The following is a 22,618-nucleotide window of genomic DNA, read 5'->3' on the forward strand; positions in this document are numbered from 1 at the left end:
TGTGTGTGTGTGTGTGTGTGTGTGTGTGAGAGAGAGAGAGAGAGAGAGAGAGAGAGAGAGAGAGAGAGAGAGTTGAACATTCAGTATGCTAGTGACCTGAACTCAGTTTTTTGTGCATATACTGTATTATGAGTCATTGGATGGCATATGTCCATGGGATATGTTTTTAATTATGCTTATATAATTGTGTAGAAGAAGTCATCCCACACAGATACTGCTGAAAAGGTGTTCTGTGTTACACTCAGTGCTAATGAAAAATGCCTAATCAATGTAGTGGTGTTAAATTTGCCATATTTTATATTCAGTTGAATGCTGTTTACATGTAATGAGAGCAAAACACACAGAATAATAATATATCCAACTACAACTAACCATGGCTGCTTTGCCACATGGTGTAGTCTTCACACTTGTATTACATATGAGCCACATGGTTGCTGCTGGAAACATTTTACTGTCACTATCAAATAATAACTTTGAACTGAATATTATATGAAACTGAGATGACTCTGTTTTCTTAACATGACACAAGAGTTTACATTTTAAAATGTTTTGTTAGTTTGGAAAGATAACTAAATTGTTGTTCTCCATTGACACTGGGTATTGTGTAAAATTCTCAATCAGCAGTCTAAGTTTGGATTAACTTCCACTACCAATCACAATCCATAGTGAGGGGATCCTTAAGGCTGCAGAGTATCACAGAAACAAGAATAAATATTTATCGAAAGAGATGTATGCTAATGGATGTGGAATAGAAATAAATCCAAAACATATTTTTCTTTAAGAGGTAATAACAGACTTGTCACAGTCATGTAAATGTATATACACTGAAGTGCATCAGAAAATTCTTTGTCTGTTGTAGCTACCATCATCGAGCAGAAAACTGTTTGACACTTACATTGTTCTCATTGCTTCACTGGAGATGTGCAGAAGTCGGATTTTACATAACACACTGTTTGATTTTATTCACAATTTATATTTCAATTGTTTCTCCCAAGAAATGGAGTAGAAGAAGTAGCCCACCAATAAATCATTCAGATTCCTCTTAAACTGAAATTCATTGTTGGCTAAACTTCTTATGACTGCTGGCAAGTTACTGAAAATGCATGTTCCCAAATAATGGACATTATCTGTTCAGATAGATAACAAGTTCAGAGTGCATTTCACAGTTCATTGAATTAGATTAAATAGACAATTAAGTCACAATGATACTGTCAACAAATCACTGCTTACTTGATCCTTGTCCAATCTAATCATATTCACAGTTGCTTCTAAACTTTTGATAATTGTAGGAAGAAGAAAACAGCAGCTAGCTCTCTATAAAATAATGGGTCACATTGCTGTTTACTTTTAAGTTGGTTTAGTGTAGAAGAATATTGTATAGCAATGCAAATCCACAGGTCCAGACTGGCAGCAATTCCTCAGGACCCATGGCTGTTCTCAGGAACGGTACATGAAAATCTTGATCCAGAAGGACGACACTCACCTGCAGAGCTGGAGACTGCTCTGCGACGTGTTGGCCTTTGGGGAGCTGTGCGAGCTCTTGGTGGTCCTGCTGCTGATGTTGGGCCTGGCGGAAAGAAGCTTAGCACTGGTCAAAGACAGCTGCTATGCTTGGCACGTGCTGTACTGCGCGCAGCAAAGGCAAGGAGTAGAGATACTAACTGACAAGTTTAACTTTTCAAAAATAATTTTGTTTTTACTTTTTGTGGATGTATTCATAATTAATTCATACAGCAGTGAAGTCAAAGAGAGGTGTTAGCATTAAATACTTTATGGTTTTGTTATTTTATCATCAGATACTTTTCGCTTTATTGCACTTAAGCATCATCAGTTGTGTACTACTGTAAATAACTTATTTTGTTATTGTGTGTTGTTAGACTAAAATCTGTTCTTGGCCAAATGCATTAGTTTTTGGTACTTACACATACAGGTCACTATTTGCACACACATACCTGTGGCTGTCCTTTTTCCCTCATGGGCACTTACAAGTTCAATGATCATCAATAATTAAAAATATTAACAATGTCAGTTTAAACAATAATGCTTTATTATCAATACTGAAGACTGAATAATTGTTACATCAGGGCTAAAGCCAAAAAATTGACCTTCAATGATGGCATAGATATTAATGAATCTTTTTCTGAACCTGTGTCGTAATGACACCAGTGCAACATGTTTGCAGTTTGTCAAATGTGGCCATTTTGAGAGGGAGTGGGAGCAATGTTTTTCAACAAACTAAGGTAGGAATGTTGGTTATTGTGCAAATAAGCATGGACTAATAACTTTCATTGTTAATTCAATTTGTGCTTTCATGATATCAAGTAGTACAGACCCATTTTGTTTTAAATGTCTTTTTAATTGCTAAAAATGATACTTCAAGTTATGTATGTATGCGTTAAATCAAGTCTAGTAGCAACTGATAAGCTAAGAAAAGAAACAGACCTCAAACAAATTAAGAAGTACCTACTAGATGAAATTCAACATTTTATATGACTCAAAGGTTTTTTCAGGCATGTTCAGCAGTTAATATCAATAATTGCCATGCTGTCGTACCATCCATGCTAACAGCTGCAGGCATTGTAGGCTCTACAGTTGATTGTGACAGCCTACTCTTGAAATCTGTTTAGAAAAGTATGTTGCAAACAGTAAAGTAATCTCAATAACTAGTATATTGAATATCAAAATGTCTGACATGCAACCACCATAGAATTTTGAAGAGAGACTGAAGAATAAAATCTTAGCAGAAACCAACTAGCAACTGGACATGTTAATACATTAGCCATATCAACATTGCTTGATCCTCGATTCAAGAACTTACACTTCAGAATGCTTTAGAATATTTGAAAGCAATCAAAATTATCAGAGGTTTGCTAGCATTTGTTGAAACAACTGTCAGTGAGGATGGGCAATGCTTTGATACAGTACAGGAAAATAGAGAAACCACCTTTGATTTATGCAGTGGACATTATGAAACAGCACAAGTAAAGAATAATTTGCAAACTGGAACACAAACAAACTTACCATCATCAAAAGATCAACTTCTGGATCTTAAACGAGACCCATTAAAAGTATGGAATCACATTAGTTCTGCCTATCCAAGGCTACAAAAAATTCTCTTAAATATTTGAGCTGTATAGCTGTATTGCTAGTGTCTGAAAGACTATTTTCTGCAGCAAGGTATGCTCTCCGTCATCAGTGAAATATACTGTATGGGAAACTTCCCTCAAAAATATATTTATGGTCCATAGACAAAAAGTTGTGGAATATCTAACATTAATTATTGCTGTATTTAGTGATAAATACGAGGGCCGTTCAGGAAGTAATCTCCGGTTGATTTAAAAAAATACACCAAGTTAAATAAAAATATTTTAATATATACATCCTACAACTACATCTTTGCACTATTTTTCTACATAGTCTCCATAGCGATTGAGGCACTTATCATATCTCTTCACAAGCTTTGAAATTCCTTCTGCATAAAAATCACCCGCTTGTGCCTGGAGCCAGCCTGTGACCGCATCTTTGAGCTCTTCGTCGTCATCAAACCGCTGTGACCCGAGCCATTTCTTCAAATGCATGAAGAGGTGATAATCACTTGGCGCCAGGTCTGGGCTGTAAGGTGGATGGTTGATAACGTCCCACTTGAAGGACTCAAGAAGGGCCGTTGTTCTGCGAGCAGAGTGAGGACGGGCGTTATCGTGCAAAAAAAACGATACCGGAAGTCAGCATACCACGGCGTTTGTTCTGTATAGCCCGTCGTAACTTTTTTATTGTTTCACAGTACACGTCTTGATTAATGGTCGTACCACGTTCCATGAATTCAACCAACAACACCCCTTTGGCATCCCAAAACACCGTTGCCATCAGTTTTCTAGCAGAAAAATCTTGCGAGGCTTTTCTTGGTTTGGTGGGCGAATTTGAATGTGCCCACATCTTTGATTGTTCTTTTGTCTCAGGGTTCACGTACTTAATCCAGGTTTCGTCACCAGTCACGATTCTGTTTAACAATGGTTCTCCTTCGTCCTCATAACGTGACAGAAAGTCTAATGCAGAGGCCATTCTTTGAGTTTTGTGGTGGTCGGTAAGAATTTTGGGCACCCATCGTGCACAGAACTTACGGTAACCCAATCTTGCTGTCACTATCTCGTACAAGAGAGTCTTAGAAATCTGTGGAAAACCAGTAGACAACTCCGACATTGAGAAACGTCGATTTTCACGAACTTTTGCATCAACTGTCTGAACGAGTTCGTCAGTCACCAATGATGGTCTACCACTCCTCTCTTCATCATGAACGTTTTCTCGTCCACTTTTAGATAAACGTACCCATTCACGGACAACTCCTTCACTCATAACTCTTGGTCCGTACACGGCACAAAGCTCATGATGAATAGCTGCTGCAGAATATCCTTTGGCTGTAAAAAACCTTATGACAGCACGCACTTCACATTTGGCGGGGTTTTCTATTGCAGCACACATTTCAAACTGCCACAAAAACTAAACTAGCGCAGGTACGACGTTCACTCGACCACGGCTTGATGCCGACTGACCTGTTGAGTGCGTGAACGCACAGATGGCGTCGCTACTCCCCCCACAACCCGCACTGTGACCAATCGGAGGTTACTTTCTGAACCGCCCTCGTAAATATGACATTATGTATATTTGTATGTTGCATTTTATGCCGTTCTGTAAATTCATCATTTAACATCAATTTTAAAAACATTAATATTTTGTGGTCAATATTATCAGCCATCAATGTGTAGATGTCAGTGATGAAATTGTTATCAGCATCGATGATTTGCCATCACACATCCCTGGTTTCAAGTCTTAGCCCTGCCTTTTCTTCACTTGCATTCATTCTTACAGATTCAGCCTCCTTTTTATGTCTGCTTATTTGTGTTTGGTTATCTGAAATGTCACTGACTCAAAAACTTTTGATTATCTTTTCTTTTAATGAATTTCTTTCTCTATTAAAGAGTCTTTACTTTATTCTTATTTGTTTAAAAGAAGAGACAATTGCAAAATTTGGTATGGTCTGGAATCTGTTGATATATGATCATTTTGTTAGAGACAGGGCAGGGTTACTAATGTTTGAGATGTTGGATTGTGAATCATCTGCTATATGGTAGGAAATTTAAATATGGTAACGATGCCAGTGTTTCTCTAGTCATTAGCTAACCCATGACAAAACCTGCATCTTGAGTGACAAGTTCAAATGGCACATACATACATATACTGGTTGATGTGATCCTGCCTTCAGGTGTTTGTTTAAATGGTCACCATTTCTAATGAATTTTCCTGTTCATACTGTATAAACTTTCTTATTAGACATTTCCTTGCATCTAAGAAGTATACTGCATTTACAGACTACCTTCTGTTTCTGGAGACAGGTTGGGGATTGTAGTACTCACTTTGTTCTTTAATTGAGATGTGTCATGAAAGTGGTGGACATGTACTTCAGGGAGGCATGACAGTAAAACTGAGCACGGGTTTGATCATCTTCAGTCCATAAACTACACCTATCCAGTGCTGTTCACTTAGTATTAACCTCTAGGGTACATGATTCTTTAGAGTTAGTATTTGGCAGTGCCAACCGTACACTTGGCAGCAGTGGAAACTAATTAGAACACATGATTCCAGTAAATATAATATACCTTGTTACCTGACAGGGCAAGCTTACTGTCAACAAAATTAAGTTTTTTGCAAAAAGAAAGAGAAGGCAGTGGCATGCAGATGAAAAGTTGACAGAGCCTATTAGTAAAATGTTAATGCTGAGGGAGTAGATTACATGCAAAATACAGCAGGAGTGATGTGAGGCTGATATAAAGTATTTAATCCACTTTCTGATCTGTTGATGTGATGTGAATTGATTTGATTTGATCAGGGAGACAAAAACAACAGCAGTTCTACCCCACTAGTGTCTGCACCTAAACAGGGTTTGTTGTGCAGTTTCACTCTATATGGTTCTAATAAAGCCAACCAACACCCTTAAAGAGTAGTAGGAGGCCCTTTACTGGTTCTTTCATTTTGCCCTACTTTGGGGTACATTAAAACAATCCATTTTTAATATGCTATGCCTTTCTATTGGCCCAGTATTGTTTCATTCTTTCTGATCATGCTTTCCTTTCTTCTTCAGAGATTTGGATTGTTTGTTTGGTTTAATTTTGTCTTGGAACCTCTCTTTCTTCTCTTTGGTTAATATATATTTTTTTCCACATTTATTAGACACAATTTCTTCAGGACGTAATGACCTGAATAACCTATGTCTTCACTGGACTCGCATTCGGGAGGACAGTGGTTCAACCCATGTCTGGCCATCCTGATTTATGTTTTCCGTGATTTCCCTGAATCACTCCAGGCAAATGCCCGGATGGTTACTTTGAAAGGGCACGCCAACTTTCTTCCCTAATCTGATGAGATCGATGACCTCGCTGTTTGGTTTCCTCCCTGAAACAACCCAACCCAACTCCTATGTCTTATGACCTCCAGTGCTTGGCACTGGAAGTCTACATGTGGTGTGGTTTCGTCACCCTCACCACATAGCCTACACATACGGACTTCTTTCTCTGTACCCATTCTGTGTAGGTATTTCCTAAAGTTTCAGTGGCATATCATTAGCCATACCATGAGTTTAGTCTGTCTCCTGTTCGAACCTAAGATTACAGAACTTCTCTTAAAACATGGCTTTGGCTTCATTAGCTTACTTTGTTTCTGTTTTTGGATCATAGTTCAGTATTCTACACGCTGCCTTATGATCCAATTTCGTAGTTTTGATTTAGCCATTGCCTTGGTGATGGTTGAGGCAGGTTTCAGTTCAAGAACTGGAGTTGTCACACCTGTCCTGGCCAGCCTACCAGCTTCTTCATTGCGATTGATCCAGCCTGACTGGGAACCCATAATGGTTTTATGCTATTGCATTCCCTTAGTCTCACAGTGACTTTGTAGCATTCTGCAACAATCTTTGATCACATTGCAGGGGCTTACAGAGTTTTCAGAGTCTGTTGTCTGTCTGAATAAATGTAAATACTACAATCTTTGTAGTGCCTTCATAAATTCTCATCTGCACACACCTGAGCTGATACTTCCACCTGTGATACTGTGGCCAGTGTCCCTAGAGAGATTGCATACCCCATTCTAGGCTGTTCCCAATATACCCTGGACCCACTGCCTTCTTCTGTTTTTGATCCATCAATAAACCAAAATATGTCTTCTACATGGTGTCATGGTTCATTCCTCCACTGCTCTCTACTTCCGATTATTACAATGAAAGGTGTATTAAAACAGTTGGAAGATAATGTATAGTCATCCTGCATTTCCCTGACCATTCTATATTTACTACTGTCCATAAATATGTGTGGAATTCAGGATATTATGAAGATATCCAGTTATTTCCAGTTTTTAACCTATACGCTCCTGTCACTGTCTCAATTTTAACCCACAGGTATAATGGGGATACGTACAGCATGGTCTCTATCCCAGCAGTGGGTGTACTACTACATTCACATTCATGTTCACATTCACGTTCACTGCTTATTCCACCTGTTGGGGCAAGTAGGCCAATCTCTGCACCTTGCCAAGATCCTTAGCAGCAATCCTCTTTTTCTACTTTGTTCCACCATACTGTAGCCCTATAATTTATTGCAGTTCTTATTACAGTGGTGTAAGTCCAGTAAATACTCTCAAGGTTTAAACCCCAGTTTTTTTCCACAGTTGCTTCTAGTGCTCATAAGAGTACCTTTCACTTTGGAACATGTACAGTATTCTTTATGTGAGGAGTCCATGATAGTTTTGCATCCAGAGCTACTCCTAGATACTTAACTAACCCCTCTGTAGTTCAGGTTTCATCAAGAAGCATCAGATTTCATCGAGAAGCATAAGATTCCAGTACTTGTGCTGGATAAGCTTCCTTGTAAATGGTACAGCACAGTTTTGTTGAGGCTGACCTTTAGATCCTCTGGTGATGTTGATCACAATTTTTTCATTTGCCTTTCTTCTGCTCAGAATGACCTACATACAACTACACAATTATGGTGGTCTCAATGCCACACTCTTCTGCACCTCTAACCATGGATTCAAAAGTCATACTACTAAAAGACCCCTTAGTATCGAGGAAAATCCAGAGAGAAATTTCCTGAAAGTGCAGTGCTTTTTCCACCTTCCCAACATGTTGGTGAAGTGCTGTTTCACATGGTTGGCCTGGTTGATATTGCATGTTGGTTTATGTGTAGAGGAACCTTAGTTGGCCTCCTTTCCCTAATGTACACATTAACCAGTTTTTCTAATATCTTTTAAAGAAACAAGGACAGGCTGATCAGTCTCATATCCTTGGCATTGATATGATCAGTTATCCCTGGCTTTATAATGAAAACAATCCTCATTGTCCTCTAAGCATCAGGAATCATTATCATCATCATTTTGTTGGGCCTTTGCCCCACTGCAACGTGGGGTCAGCCTTGTTACTACGGATTTGGCAATGTTAGTGTCAGAGGTGGCTGGTTGCCCTTCCTGTCTCCATACCCCCCCCCCCTCTCCCCCCGGGACAGAAGTAGTGCACCCCCAGCTGTCTGTGTCCAGTGTAAACCATGAAATAGTGCGAACGCTTTCAAATGTCTGTGAGTCGTGTAACTGAGGTGGGACAAGGGGACCAGCCTGGTATTCACCTAGCGAGATGTGGAAAACCACAGGCAACATCCAGGCTGGCTGGCACACTGGACCTCATTGTTAATCCGCTGGGCAGAGTCGATCCGGGGCCGGCGCACCTACTCGTGTCCAGGAAACAGCCCATTAGTGCTCTCGGCTAACCTAGCTTGTCATATAAGCGTCAGGAATGATTCCCGCTAACCCTAAACAGCTGTAACTCTAAATGGTCCTGCCTACTATGAAAAATAATGTCGTTGTTTTCTGTTAGCCTATTAGCTTGGCTGTCACTAGGGACAATTTTGCTTAGCATCTTGCCAGTGATATTTGTTCACTTAATGCATCTGGTTGGGCTACATAAAAAATAGCTGTTTTAAAACATATTACTTTACTCCAGTTAAGTGGTCACATCTACACTCCAGCACTGTTCCAATGGTAAAAGACTGCAAGCAACATGTATATGGGCCCCTCACCAGTTGCACTGCTTCAGCCACATTCTGGCACACAAACTAGTCTGTCCAAAGTAACAAAGATTTCTACAACTTTCCCACGTTCTGGCATTCTAAGACTATTTTCTATGGCTAAGTGTCTTTGTTCTTGGCAAATATAACTATTGTATTTTAATTCTATGGAAAATGCTTGTAAGACATAGGTTGCATGGATACGCTATGTAAGCATACTGATTTCCTGTGAAAATAACCATCTTGCGAAAATGGTATCTTTACATTATTTCAGAGAGCCTCTATAATGTTGTCTGCCACTGATCATCGATGTTATTGTAATGTTATAATTATAATTACCCCCCCCCCCCCAGAGTTTTTGACCAAATCACAAATGAAGGACAAAATCTCTTAATGGTTAGTCTGAGGAACATGAAATTTAAAAATGCTATTTACTTGTAGTTCGAAACAATACTTAAACATTACTGTTGAATGAAAATATATGTTCACAGTGGGCATTCCAGTGTTAAATAAATAAATAGTAAACAATACATAAGACTATATGCCAGAAATGTGGAAGATGCGTAAAATTACTTTCCATTCCATGTTAAATATAAACATCCAAATTTGTATTTAAAAGGCTTAAGATTTACAAATATACAATGTAATGCTTTAAAATTAATTTACTCTCGTGCCACACAAAATTTCTCCAACAACAACATGTGACATTTGTCAGTTTCATAAATGAATTCCTTCTTTTTCCTGTAAAAATATACATATATGTGAACTTTACACCAATGAAGCACATTTTGCATTCTTTTGTGCACTCTGTTTTCACTTTCATTATCTGCAGCATAAACTTTCAGCACTCACTCACACATTAGGTTTCATCAGTCTTGTCCCTTGCAACAGTTGAGTTAATATGTCCAATCCAGAGTCCATTTCATAAAAAAAGAGCACAGTATCAGTTTTGGTTTGTGGCCCATCGATCCTCCTTAATATACATACTTAGACCCCAATATGTGAAACAAGCTAAGATATTCTAAAGAAACTCACATTCACTGAAATATTACTGTGATAAGCCAACAAGGAAAACAAAACAAAGCCTAAGAAATGCACAAATCAAACCTTCAGTTTGGGATTCAATTTTCAAAGCGACATGAAAAACGAAAAGTGCAAAATAATTCCCAGCTGTGATATCATAGCAGTCCTTTCAGCATCAACAAAACAAAGTCCAATTCCGTATATGACAAGAAAATTTATCATTAATCCCCAACTATTTCCCTCGTAAATCAAATGGCTCATTTTACCCTCCTGCTTGTGGATAGCACCATATATAACTTAAAATCTAAGCAACAACAAAAAATTTTAAATGTGCTTGATAAAATGATGCAAAGTGTTATTACAAAGTCACTGATCAACAAATACTCATTCTTTTTTTAAAAATTATAAAAAACTATTAAAACACACACACACACACACACACACACACACTCTCTCACTCACTCACTCACTCTCCAGTCTCACTCACTTCAACATATTCCATCATGGTCCTCCTTCCTTATACAACTTTATCTCATTTATAATTCTCAGCCCAAGTATTTTGTTTGTCTGTGGGCAAACCAAACAGTATGCATTTACATGTGGACTTGCCATCACCTCAAATGACCCATAATATAATTCAAAAAATTTCTTTGTCTCCTTGTTGTGTTCTGTTGACTTTTTCTTTGTCCTCACCAACACCAGATCCCCAACTCTCATCTCTGTCACCTTCACCTTTCTGTAATGTCTTTGCTTTGTTTGCATTGCTCTTCGCTCCATGTTCTCCCTTATAAAAGTTTCCAACTCTTCTCTTCTCATCTCATTACGCAGGGGGTAATCAACATGTTCAGAGAACAGATTTGGTTACTTTGTGTTGAACTCCACCTCCAATGGTGAAAACCCCATTGAGCTATGCTTCACACAGTTCATTACAGTTTCAAAATCTTTTTAGATATTGCACCCAAGGGCTATGTTTGTTGCCACAGTATGTTCTGCAGAGCCATCCCAATTCTCTCATATATTGTTCTGCCGGATTGCACAAGGAATGATACACTGAGATTCTTATATGCTTTATCCCTGCAGTGTCTGTAAACTTAATCCAATCATTACTAGTGAATTGGGATCCATTGTCATTTAAAATAGCTTTTGGTACATTCATGAAAAGAAAATACTCCTATGTGAACTTGGAAATCAGACTCTTATTGGTTGTCTGTCTGATTGCATACAGCTTGATGTATTTTCTAAATATATCCACTATTAGAAAAATGTATTTGCATCCACCTCTTCCAGTTGGCAGTGGTCCAGAAAGATCAACTGCTACCAGATCTCCATCCTTCTCTGGTATTATACAGTGTAAGTATCCCTGACTGTGCACCTGGCTTATCTTAACTCTCTGACAGGTGTCACAACTCTCAAGTTGTTTCCGTTCTTGCCTAACCATATTACTGAACACAACATTTCCCCCCATTATTTCAGTGCAGTTTTGAGGTCTATAGTGTCCATAGCTCAGGTGCACATGCTGAGTTAAATAATTGACATGGTCCCCTGGAAAATATAACTTCCATTCACCACTGTTTTTGCTTTTCCTCTTGAACAATGTAATATTTATTCAAATTTTCCTCCTCTCTAGTTCCCAGGCACTTCTTTATCTGTTGTAGTTTGTGATCCTGAGCCTGTGGTCTTCTTATGTCCCTACATACTCCTCTGATATTTCTCACACTTGGCAAGCCCTTTATATATAGCATTTTAAATTCTTTATTTCCATCCTCTTCCTCTGTTAACATATCACCCGTTCCCACTGGTAATCTCAAAAATGCATCAGCCACAACAATTTCAGTTACCTTTATGTACTGGATGGTGTAATTAAATTGCTGCAAGAATATAGCCCACCTCATTAGTCTGAAGTTCAACAATTTACATTCATGTAAATAGCCCAATGCTTTATGATCAGTGAAAACAATCACTTCATGACCCAGTAGAGTTTCTGAAGTTGGTGAATGCCCACACAACTGCTAACAACTCCTTTTCAGTGATCCCATAACTCCGCTCATGTTTTGAAAGAGGTCTCAATGTAAAAGCTTCACTCCTCAGTTCTTCATGTCCACCTACAACTTTTTTCTGTGACAGTGGCACTCCCAAACCATTATCACTGCTGTCAGTGTGCAAACAGTAAGGCACGGTTTTGTCTGGGTGGTACAGTAATCCATTGTTACTTGAATGATCCTTTACCTCCTGAAAATCTTTGGTGCAATCCTGTGTCCACATCCAAGTTGCCTGTTTCTTTAGTAACTTGGTTAGGTTTGTTGAGTTTAGACTCTGATTCCTGATAAACTTTTGATAGAAATCACGCATTCCTAAAAAGGACTGTCATTGCTTCTTGTTATTAGGAATTGGGCACTTAGGTATAGCCTCTATTCTGCTTTTCTTTAGTATCTTTCCTGTAGGTGTAATAACATGTCCCAAGAATTCCATCTCCTTCCTAGCAAACTGACACTTGCTTAGTTTTAGCTTCATTCCACCCCTTCTAAGGACATCTTTAACACTTCCCTCACTAGATGGCAGTGACTTTCCCATTCAACAGATGCCATCAATATGTCGTCCACATAGATTGTCAGTTTGCTCGAAGGCTCTCTATGTAAAACATGATCTAATGTTCTTATACAAACAGCCACAGACATTTTCAGACCAAAAGGAACTACCTTAAATTGGTAGCATCTGCCACCATATGAGAAAGCAGTATACTGCCTACTCTTCTTGGCTAAGGGAATTTGCCAGAAACCAAATGTCAGATCCACACTTGACATTATTTCAGCATGGTGGAACTGCTGATCATCCATATTTTCTGGATGGTCTGTTTCCCTACAGATTATGGTATTCAGCTTTCTAGCATCTAACACGAGCCTCACAGATTTATCCCCCTCGTTGACAGCAACTAGTGGATTATTGTATTGACTATTGCTTCCTTCTATTATCCCTATCTGCAGCATTCTTTCCAGATCAATTTCAACTCTCTCCCTTAGTGCAACAGCAATATGGTATGGTCTCTGCATAAATGGTTCATGTGGCTTAACATTTATAACACATTCAAAGTCTTTCACCCTTCCTCACACATCAGAAAATACATCATCATTTTCACATATGTGGGGATGTGTGGATGGATAGGTGTGTGTGCGCACGATTGTATACCTGTCCTTTTTTTCCCCCCTAAGGTAAGTCTTTCCGCTCCCGGGATTGGAATGACTCCTTACCCTCTCCCTTAAAAGCCACATCCTTTCATCTTTCCCTCTCCTTCCCTCTTTCCTGACGAAGCAACCTGGGGTTGCGAAAGCTCGAAATTTTGTGTGTCTGTGTTTGTGTTTGTTTGTGTGTCTGTCGACCTGCCAGCACTTTCATTTGGTAAGTCACATCATCTTTGTTTTTAGATATATTTTTCCTACATGGAATGCTTCCCTCTATATATATATATATATATATATATATATATATATATATATATATATATATATATATATATATATATATATATTTTTTTTTTTTTTTTTTTTTTTTTTTTTTTTTTTTTTTGTGTAATGGTTCAGGGATTCCGGAATCCCTGAATCATTACACCAACAACCTGACAACAGCTTTCGCATCTCGCAACTACCCTCCCGACCTGGTACAAAAGCAAGTAACCAGAGCCACTTCCTCATCCCCTCGATCCCAGAATCCCCCACAGAAGAACCACAAAAGTGCCCCACTTGTGACCGGATACTTTCCGGGACTGGACCAGACTCTGAATGTGGCTCTCCAGCAGGGATACGACTTCCTCAAATCCTGCCCTGAAATGAGATCCATCCTTCATGAAATCCTCCCCACTCCACCAAGAGTGTCTTTCCGCCGTCCACCTAACCTTCGTAGCCTGTTAGTTCATCCCTATGAAATCCCCAAACCACCTTCCCTACCATCTGGCTCCTATCCTTGTAACCGCCCCCGGTGTAAAACCTGTCCCATGCACCCTCCCACCACCACCTACTCCAGTCCTGTAACCTGGAAGGTGTACACGATCAAAGGCAGAGCCACATGTGAAAGCACCCACGTGATTTACCAACTGACCTGCCTACACTGTGATGCATTCTATGTGGGAATGACCAGCAACAAACTGTCCATTCGCATGAATGGACACAGGCAGACAGTGTTTGTTGGTAATGAGGATCACCCTGTGGGTAAACATGCCTTGGTGCACGGCCAGCACATCTTGGCACAGTGTTACACCGTCCGGGTTATCTGGATACTTCCCACCAACACCAACCTATCCGAACTCCGGAGATGGGAACTTGCTCTTCAATATATCCTCTCTTCCCGTTACCCACCAGGCCTCAATCTCCGCTAATTTCAAGTTGCCGCCACTCATACCTCACCTGTCATTCAACATCATCTTTGCCTGTTCACTTCCGCCTCGACTGACATCTCTGCCCAAACTTTAAATATGTCTGCTTGTGTCTGTATATGTGTGGATGGATATGTGTGTGTGTGCGAGTGTATACCTGTCCTTTTTCCCCCTAAGGTAAGTCTTTCCGCTCCCGGGATTGGAATGACTCCTTACCCTCTCCCTTAAAACCCACATCCTTTCGTCTTTCCCTCTCCTTCCCTCTTTCCTGATGAGGCAACAGTTTGTTGCGAAAGCTTGAATTTTGTGTGTGTGTTTGTGTTTGTTTGTGTGTCTATCGACCTGCCAGCGCTTTCGTTCGGTAAGTCACATCATCTTTGTATATAATATATATGCCCATTTCAAGAACTACAAAACTGAAGACAGTTGCTCTTGTAGGTCATGCATCACTATAAACTGCATTGTTTGTCTAATTGCCACTTGATGAATGCCTTGTCATTGAAGTTAGGTCATTTTTTCTACTCAGATTTTTATCCTACTCTTCTCATAAGAGCTCCACATATAAAAATTCCGAAAGGCTGACTTTATCAGGGATGATGCATCTTCCATAATCAGATCAACTGAGGGCATCAAAAGTATCGGTCTTTGCTGTTGAACTCATTGCTTGATAGAAATGGTAGGGAATTTCAAGATAACTGAACACTCTCCAGTGTAATTAGACCTACAACAAGTAACTACTTCTGAAAGCAAACTGACAGTGATAGATGCCCAAAGGAGCAAAGTGTTTCCTGGATAACTAGTTAGCTATACTTGTCTAGTGCAATGCCTTAATGTCCAAGGAGGTCAAGACCACATTAGTAGTGTAACCCATTATGTTGTTGTTGCTGTGCCAACATCTTGAAGTCATTGTTTGACATTGTCTGTTCCTTGCCTAAAGGGGGAATGTCATTTGGTGATTGGAATTTGCACCCAAGCTTGTCATTATACTATGTGTCATTTAATTTTAAAACAAAACTATTCTTTGTCAAAACATCGTATGATCCACTGATTTAAAGAAAAAAAGAAAAATTCTTCTTTTAATTTATCTCATAGATTACAAACATTCTTGATTATTTATTTATTACTGTGTTTATTATTTACTGCTGTACTTCCAACTACCAGAGATTTCATTGTAATTATATTTGATACTTTGTACATATGAATTGATTTGGAATTGATCTTTAGATTAGGATACTGTCAATTTAAATATGGTGTTTGACTGTTTTCTGTCATCACTGGCCTCTCAGAGAGAGAGAGAGAGAGAGAGAGAGAGAGAGAGAGAGAGAGAGAGAGACCATGGGATTCAAACCAAGAGATCTTGTGTCTACTATACGGGACTATTGCACACGGTTCACTCACTTGCAATTTCTTGTTTAAAGAATATAGCATGGCAGGACCATAACATGCTGGAAAAACATCTATTTGAACGCATATATGCGTGAAGGGAGACAGTTTCCAGCAGAACAGAAGATATGTCTTTATGGAAAACAGTAAACTGAATGGAATTCGGTCTCTAGGGGAAGAAATTTAAATAAAAAAACTGGGCCTTTCAAAATTTGAGCCTAAATGTTGATGGATATCTCATCTTAAATTCCTAGTGTTAGAGCAGTGCAATTGAATCATTGTTACCTTATACATGCTGCAAAAAAACAGTTGTTTCACCACAAAAAAAGAAAAAAACGTAACATGCCTTAAATCATGTCTGCTGCTGTGAAAAGGTGTGCTCTTCGCTAACACCAGGAATGTAAAATCACTGTTCCTCACTTGAAGATGATGGTGGGACCTGTCGGAACACATAGTGAGACAATAAACAAGTGACTGTCACAGTAAACTGTTTTATTTATAAATAGCTGAACAACTCTGCTTTCTAGTCACATCAGAAACACAAGAATATTAAGAATAATTTTTTTTAAACTAAACATAGTTTATTGTTCAGAGCATTTACATCTGTTTGTTTAATAGGTAGTGTGTGTGGATGAAGCAACAGCCCACGTTGATGCAGAGACAGACCGTGCCATACAGTGTGCTCTTCGAAATGCCTTCCAACAGAGCACTGTTATTTGTATTGCGCACCGTCCTCATGCTGTTGCTGACTTTGATAGGTATGTAATGCAATCTCAAATTTGTGCTGATACTTTGTTTTAGAATTTGAATAAAAATATTGACTACAGTTTATTTACTTAAAAGTTTTGTGATGAAATAACATAGAGTCCTCTTCAAATGACCATTGCTTAGTTGGTAAATTATTTAGTAACTTTATGCATTGTTCTGATCTTAATTGTAGCCTCAGACATAGACAAGCAATTGACTATACATCCTTATAGCTCATAGAACCTGTTAGACTTTGCCAGCCTTAAAAGCCATGAAATTTTTATCTGTTCAGAGTATACACAGTATAATTTGTTTGTTGCCACACAGAAGGCAGAAAATATATCTGTATATGTTTAGTAATTGTGTTATGCTGTGGTGTCCTATTATCTTTTGCTACAAACTGGATTATATTTTCATATAGGTATTTTCGTATAGGTAAGTATTAAAATCTTCGACAGATCAGCTAAACATCTTCTCAAATCCCAATCACATAATTATTAGGTTCTTCAAAGAAGTAATTTCCTTGGTAGAAATAACTACTTATTCATCACATCTGAATTTATGATAATGTTGTGTATTATCAGTTATAGCATCTGCATAAAACAGAGTGTGACAGCTTATATAACTTACATCTTCTCAGTATGAGGTATGGAACAATACTAAATTACAAAACATTATCCATTCACTGTGGTTGTACAGTTAATAATTTATCATATAGGATTGTCTTGACATGCTTCATTGCACTAAATCGTGGCCAGCTTGAAATCAGATGTGGCAATACAGCTTTCGTGTGGTTGCTTTGCTGCATCACAGTGTGCAGAACAAAGAGCTCACATTGAGGTCATGGACAATTACAAATGCATTACCTTATTATCATTATTAAATTTATATTCATTATCATATACACTGCTATGCAAAACTTAAGGATAGCCCCTAGATTCTGCATGATGCGTTACTGCTAAGTAACACAATTCAATGAAACTAGGAGAAAAATAGAAAGAACTTCTGCAGTGTAGTATGGAAGCTAACTGAAAGAAATACATAATGATGAACAGAAATGTCACTGTTATTCAAAGCCAGTAATTATACTGAAGACAATGCAATTTACGATGGTCCCCTGAATATTACAAAAGGCAGGACATGGTTCTTAATGGAGTGTGAGAGCAACACGGACGGCACTGCATGCTCTACAACATACTTCCATGCTGGCCCCAGGGTTGATAAGGAGTTCTTGTGGTAGGTTGTTCCATTCCTGCCCTGGTGCAGTCGACAGCTGTTTGATGATCATTGGTGCATGTGAACGTTTTGCAATACATCTCCCTAAGACATCCCACACATGCCATGGGAATGGGCAGACCAGTCCATTTGTGCAATATCCTCTTGTTCCAAGAGCTCCTCCATTTGTGCATTATCATCCATCCATCCATAAAAATGAAGTCGGGATCAAATGCACCCAAGATGCATATGGATGTCACGGTGCCACAATAACATTGACCAGTGAGTGACTGTCTTAAAAGATTTGGAAGTCATTACACACACACAACACTATGCCTCCCACACCATACCACCTGAACCACCATAAAGATCATATTCAACAATGGTCGTGGATGCATTACATGTTCCCACCTCTCACCATATGAGGGTATGTCCAGAATCACTACTCAGACTGAATATTCTCTCATCCAAGAAGAGCATGCGACCCCACTCTTCATTGATCCAGTCCCTATGATCTTGGCCCCATCACAACAGTGTCACTGATGTGTGGGTGTCAAACATGGCGTACTGGTTGTTGGGCATAGAGACCATCCCTGCACACTACTCATGCCACTGTGGAGGGAGTGACTGTGAACCTTGCAGTCATGTTAAATGTTGTTGCAATTGCACCCACTGTTTGACCTGGGATTATTCTTGCCTGTTGCACCATGTAGTGGGCATCTCCTGCAGTAGTTAACCATAGTTGACCACCTCCTCTTCTTCATACAGCAGTGCCTGTGCTTCAGAAAACTCCCCATGCATGTGAAACGATGTTGTGAGCAACACCAAACTCCTGGGCTACACTTGTCACACTTCGTCCTTCTTCCAGGTTCCTAATGATTCTTTCAAGTGTAAACTGATGTTAATGTTGTCCTTGGGCCATGTTGTAATGAAAAATACCTTAGCAATGATCTGAAAGTGCTTGCTGATTGACACATACTGTCCTTCAACTGCCTCATGCTATGGGTCCAGTCATCTTGGGCACTATGCTTGTAGTCATGCTCACTTCACGTTGTGTGACGTCCAACTTTCTGTGCACAAGTGGGAAACCTCTGGCAACATTTTCCTGCACTTTCATTTATTTCTACCTAGTAGTTAATATGTTGTGTTACTTTATCTGTCTCATCCATACATTTTGCAGAGCAGTGTATAGTCAGTCCTTTAATATTAACTAACAGACTTCATAGATTTTTTAAATTTTTGTTTTTATTTTTTGTAAAAGAATATTCTGGCATTTGATTCTACAGGGCATTTATTCTGCTGTACAATCGTGATTTCAGCTTTTGGCCATTTTCAAGTACCACACAGAAAATGTGTATATACACTGATTAGCCAGAACATAATGACCACTGACCTGCTATCAGTATAAACCTATACAGGCAATAGCAGAGGCACCAGGCAAGGAATGACTGCCAGTCAGATATATATGCAGTGCATGTAGTATCAACAAGCATGTTTTCCATGTGTAGACTGGTAGAGGTGTGCGATCTGTTTGAGTTTGACTGAGGACAGATTGTGAAGGCCCAGAGGCTCGGTGCGACCATTTTGGAAACTGCACGAATTGTCGGGTGTTCGAGGAGTGCTGCGATGTGAGTGTCTTCAAAACATGGTGAAACCTAGATGAAACCACATCCAGATGTTGTCGGTTTGGGTGTCCACCCCTCATTACTAATGGCTGGGCGAATTATCAATGGCTGGGCAGACTGGTAAAACAGGACAGGTGGCGAACTGTGGTGAAACTAACATCAGACTTTAATACTGGTCAAAATACAAGTGTGTCTGAACGCACAATGCACCAAAACTCCTAACAATGGGCCTCCACAGCCAACAACCCAGGCATGTGCCAATGTTAACACCACAATATCAGCAACCACAACTGAAATGGGCATGTGACCATCAGCACTGTATGCTGGCGCAGTGACAGAGCATTGCATGCTCTGATGAACCTCAATACCTTCTTCATCATTCAGCGAGCTGTACAAATCTGTAGTCTTCCAGGGGAAGAGTTCCTTGACATCTGTACTGTGGGATGAAGACAAGCTGGCAATGATTCCATTATGCTCTGGGGAACACACACATGGGCATCTGTGTCTCCAATAGAGCTTGTGCAAGGCATCATGATGCCCAAGGAGTATTGTAAACTGGTTGCAGACCACATTCATCCCTCCATGATGATCATGTTTCCCAAAGACAGCGGCTTTTTTCAACAAGATAATGCACCTTGTCACAAGGGCAGGAGTGTGATGGAGTGATCTGAGGAACACAATGGCGAGTTCCAATTGATATGCTGCTCCTCCAATTCACCAAATCCAAACACAATCGAACACATCTGGGATGTGATTGAACATGGTGCCAGAGGCCATTGCCCTCCTCCTTGGAATTTATGAGAATTGGGTGACTTATGTGTGCAGATGCAGTGCCTACTCCCTCCAGTGACCTACCGAGGCCTAATTGCTTCCATGTCAGGACACATCACCTCTGTTATCCATTCCAGAAGTTGACATGCCGGCTAGTAGGTAGGTGATCATAATGTTCTGGCTGATCAGTGTATACAGAATGCATGAAAATACAGTGGACCAGAAAATGTGTAATATTACAGTAATACAATGTAGGTTTGAAAATAAATTAAAAATGCAATTATTTTTGAAATTTACTTACATGGTGGGTATTATCTGAATTCCATAAACAAAATCATCATTGAAATATATTAATCTTGGTTACATAATGCAGATGTCACAGCATAAAAATGAGAACCTATTCAGAAATTGTCTGACAGAAATAAAACAAACATTTGTGACATTGAATAACTGTGCCATAAAATGGTCACCAAAAACAGTAGTTACATGTGCAGGCACCATTATATCAAGTCACACAGTTGAATTTACTAATGTGATGAAAGCCAAAGATGAACATCGTAGACTATCAGTCTATGTGGCGTACTGTGTTGTTGACTGAAGAAAACTGATAAAGGCAGTTAACAAAAGTTACATAAACTGAATAAGTTTCATACATCTTTGGAGTTGGCACAAGTTGTGATTTCAATTGAAACCAAGTTTTGGTTTGTGTATAAGAGTTTTACATGTATATTACAAATATGCGCACAATATTTGCTATCAACAGTTACACTGCACTTGACAGTCATGCCCATATTCAGTCACCAACTCAAAAAAATGCATTGTTTGTAGCTCTTGGCAAAAGATTACAAGGATGAACATGAGCACAGAGTATAAAGTGCCAGAAACAGAGTTGCACTTATCACAGTAGGAGCACATCATAAATGCCTGCATGAAGCCATCTTCCAAGTCACAGTGCATTTGATCATCAAAACTACATTTGGTCTGAAGAAATCATGTCCAGTTACTGTCCAGGAGTATCGAACAAAGTCTGTGAAGGTGGAGAACAGAATTGATTGTATACAGTACACATCAGCAGTGAAACTGAATCTCTCAACAATGGTGTGAACTTGTAGTCATTCAGGATACTATGATCTTCAGTCTGCTTCAGCACCACATTTAAATCTCAGAAGAATAACGCATCAAGTGGCTGAATGTAAGGTGTGCTCCCAGGAGGGATGGTCTCCACTGTATACACCTTGTTTTACAATTGGGTAGCATTGATATGAGTCCTGTCACAACATGTCCCAAGTGAATCAATCAGAAGAAGAGACTTGTTCATTGTTCATGGGAAGTAGATGTCTTGAAGGAATTGTATCAGGATTTGGTTTTTGATTAGACTGTATTTTGAGGCAACTTGAATCAGAATTTGCAGTTTCAGTATGTATTGCACTATTTACAGTCCAGACTGATCTCAAGGCTCCTGATAAATTACCAGCATCTTTGGAAACATATATCCACTTGCTGCCATAACAGGTTGGATGGTGTAGGAAAGAATTGTTGCACAATCACTCGGAACCAAACTTCTTACCAACTTCTCTCCCCTGTAATGCAGAGCTCACAATGAGTGTACCAGCATGATCAGAGTAATAAATCTGTATATGTTCCATGGTTTCATTAAGGACATTACCCCCTTGTGAAACTCATCACATCTTTCATTCTGTATGCCTGGTACACATTTTGTTGTTGCCCATGAGCCAAGGTGGTGTCTCTGTTTAAAACTTGTAGCCCATACATAGATAGATCCAGTGAATTGAATCAGTTCTATTTCTTAGGCCTTATCCAAACCCCCCTAGCACAAATATACCTGTCATGAATATTATCACATAGAACAGTTGCCACCAACCTGAATTTTCCAGCTACTTAATCGTAATTTTGAACACTGGCCTTCCTCCCCTTTCTGTACCATGTGAAGTAAATATAGTAGGTGATGCATGTCATGCACCTTATGATGTCATTTCTGTACTTCATTAAAGCATAATCATTTAGTTTTCCCAGAATCCTGAATGAAGTGATCTCTCTTGCCTTTCCAAAAGGTATGTCACCCCACTGTTTCCTCTTTGGTGGACTGGACAGATAGGCAGACAACTGGCTTCCATTACTTCATAACAGCCTTTTGTCACTGTCAGATTCTGGGTCATCCATATCCTTTTCACAATTAGACTAGTCTTCTTCTGTGTCTTCATGTTCTTCAATATTGTCTATCGTGTTTTCGTGATCTATATTATTACCTTTGGTTGCCACTGTTTCATCTATCATATTGTTTTCTCTCCTTTACTGTAATTTCTGTAGACCTTCTTTTGTGTTTGTAATGGCTAATAGTCATGCTCACTGTAATTGCAGGATTCATTATCACATGA

The 22,618-nt window shown here is 39.2% G+C and overlaps 1 protein-coding gene across 2 annotated transcripts in view; it reads left to right on the plus strand.

The window, feature by feature from the left end:
* LOC126196086 (ATP-binding cassette sub-family C member 10) overlaps positions 1-22,618 on the plus strand; it is a 369,743-nt gene that overhangs the window by 331,021 nt on the left and 16,104 nt on the right. For both annotated transcript variants that reach the window (XM_049934541.1, XM_049934540.1), the window contains exons 21-22: positions 1,398-1,641; positions 16,483-16,622. In XM_049934541.1, the coding sequence (XP_049790498.1) occupies positions 1,398-1,641; positions 16,483-16,622 (384 nt within the window). The remainder of the gene's footprint in view (positions 1-1,397; positions 1,642-16,482; positions 16,623-22,618) is intronic.

This window comes from Schistocerca nitens, chromosome 1 (assembly GCF_023898315.1).
Source record: "Schistocerca nitens isolate TAMUIC-IGC-003100 chromosome 1, iqSchNite1.1, whole genome shotgun sequence".
Taxonomy (NCBI): domain Eukaryota; kingdom Metazoa; phylum Arthropoda; class Insecta; order Orthoptera; family Acrididae; genus Schistocerca; species Schistocerca nitens.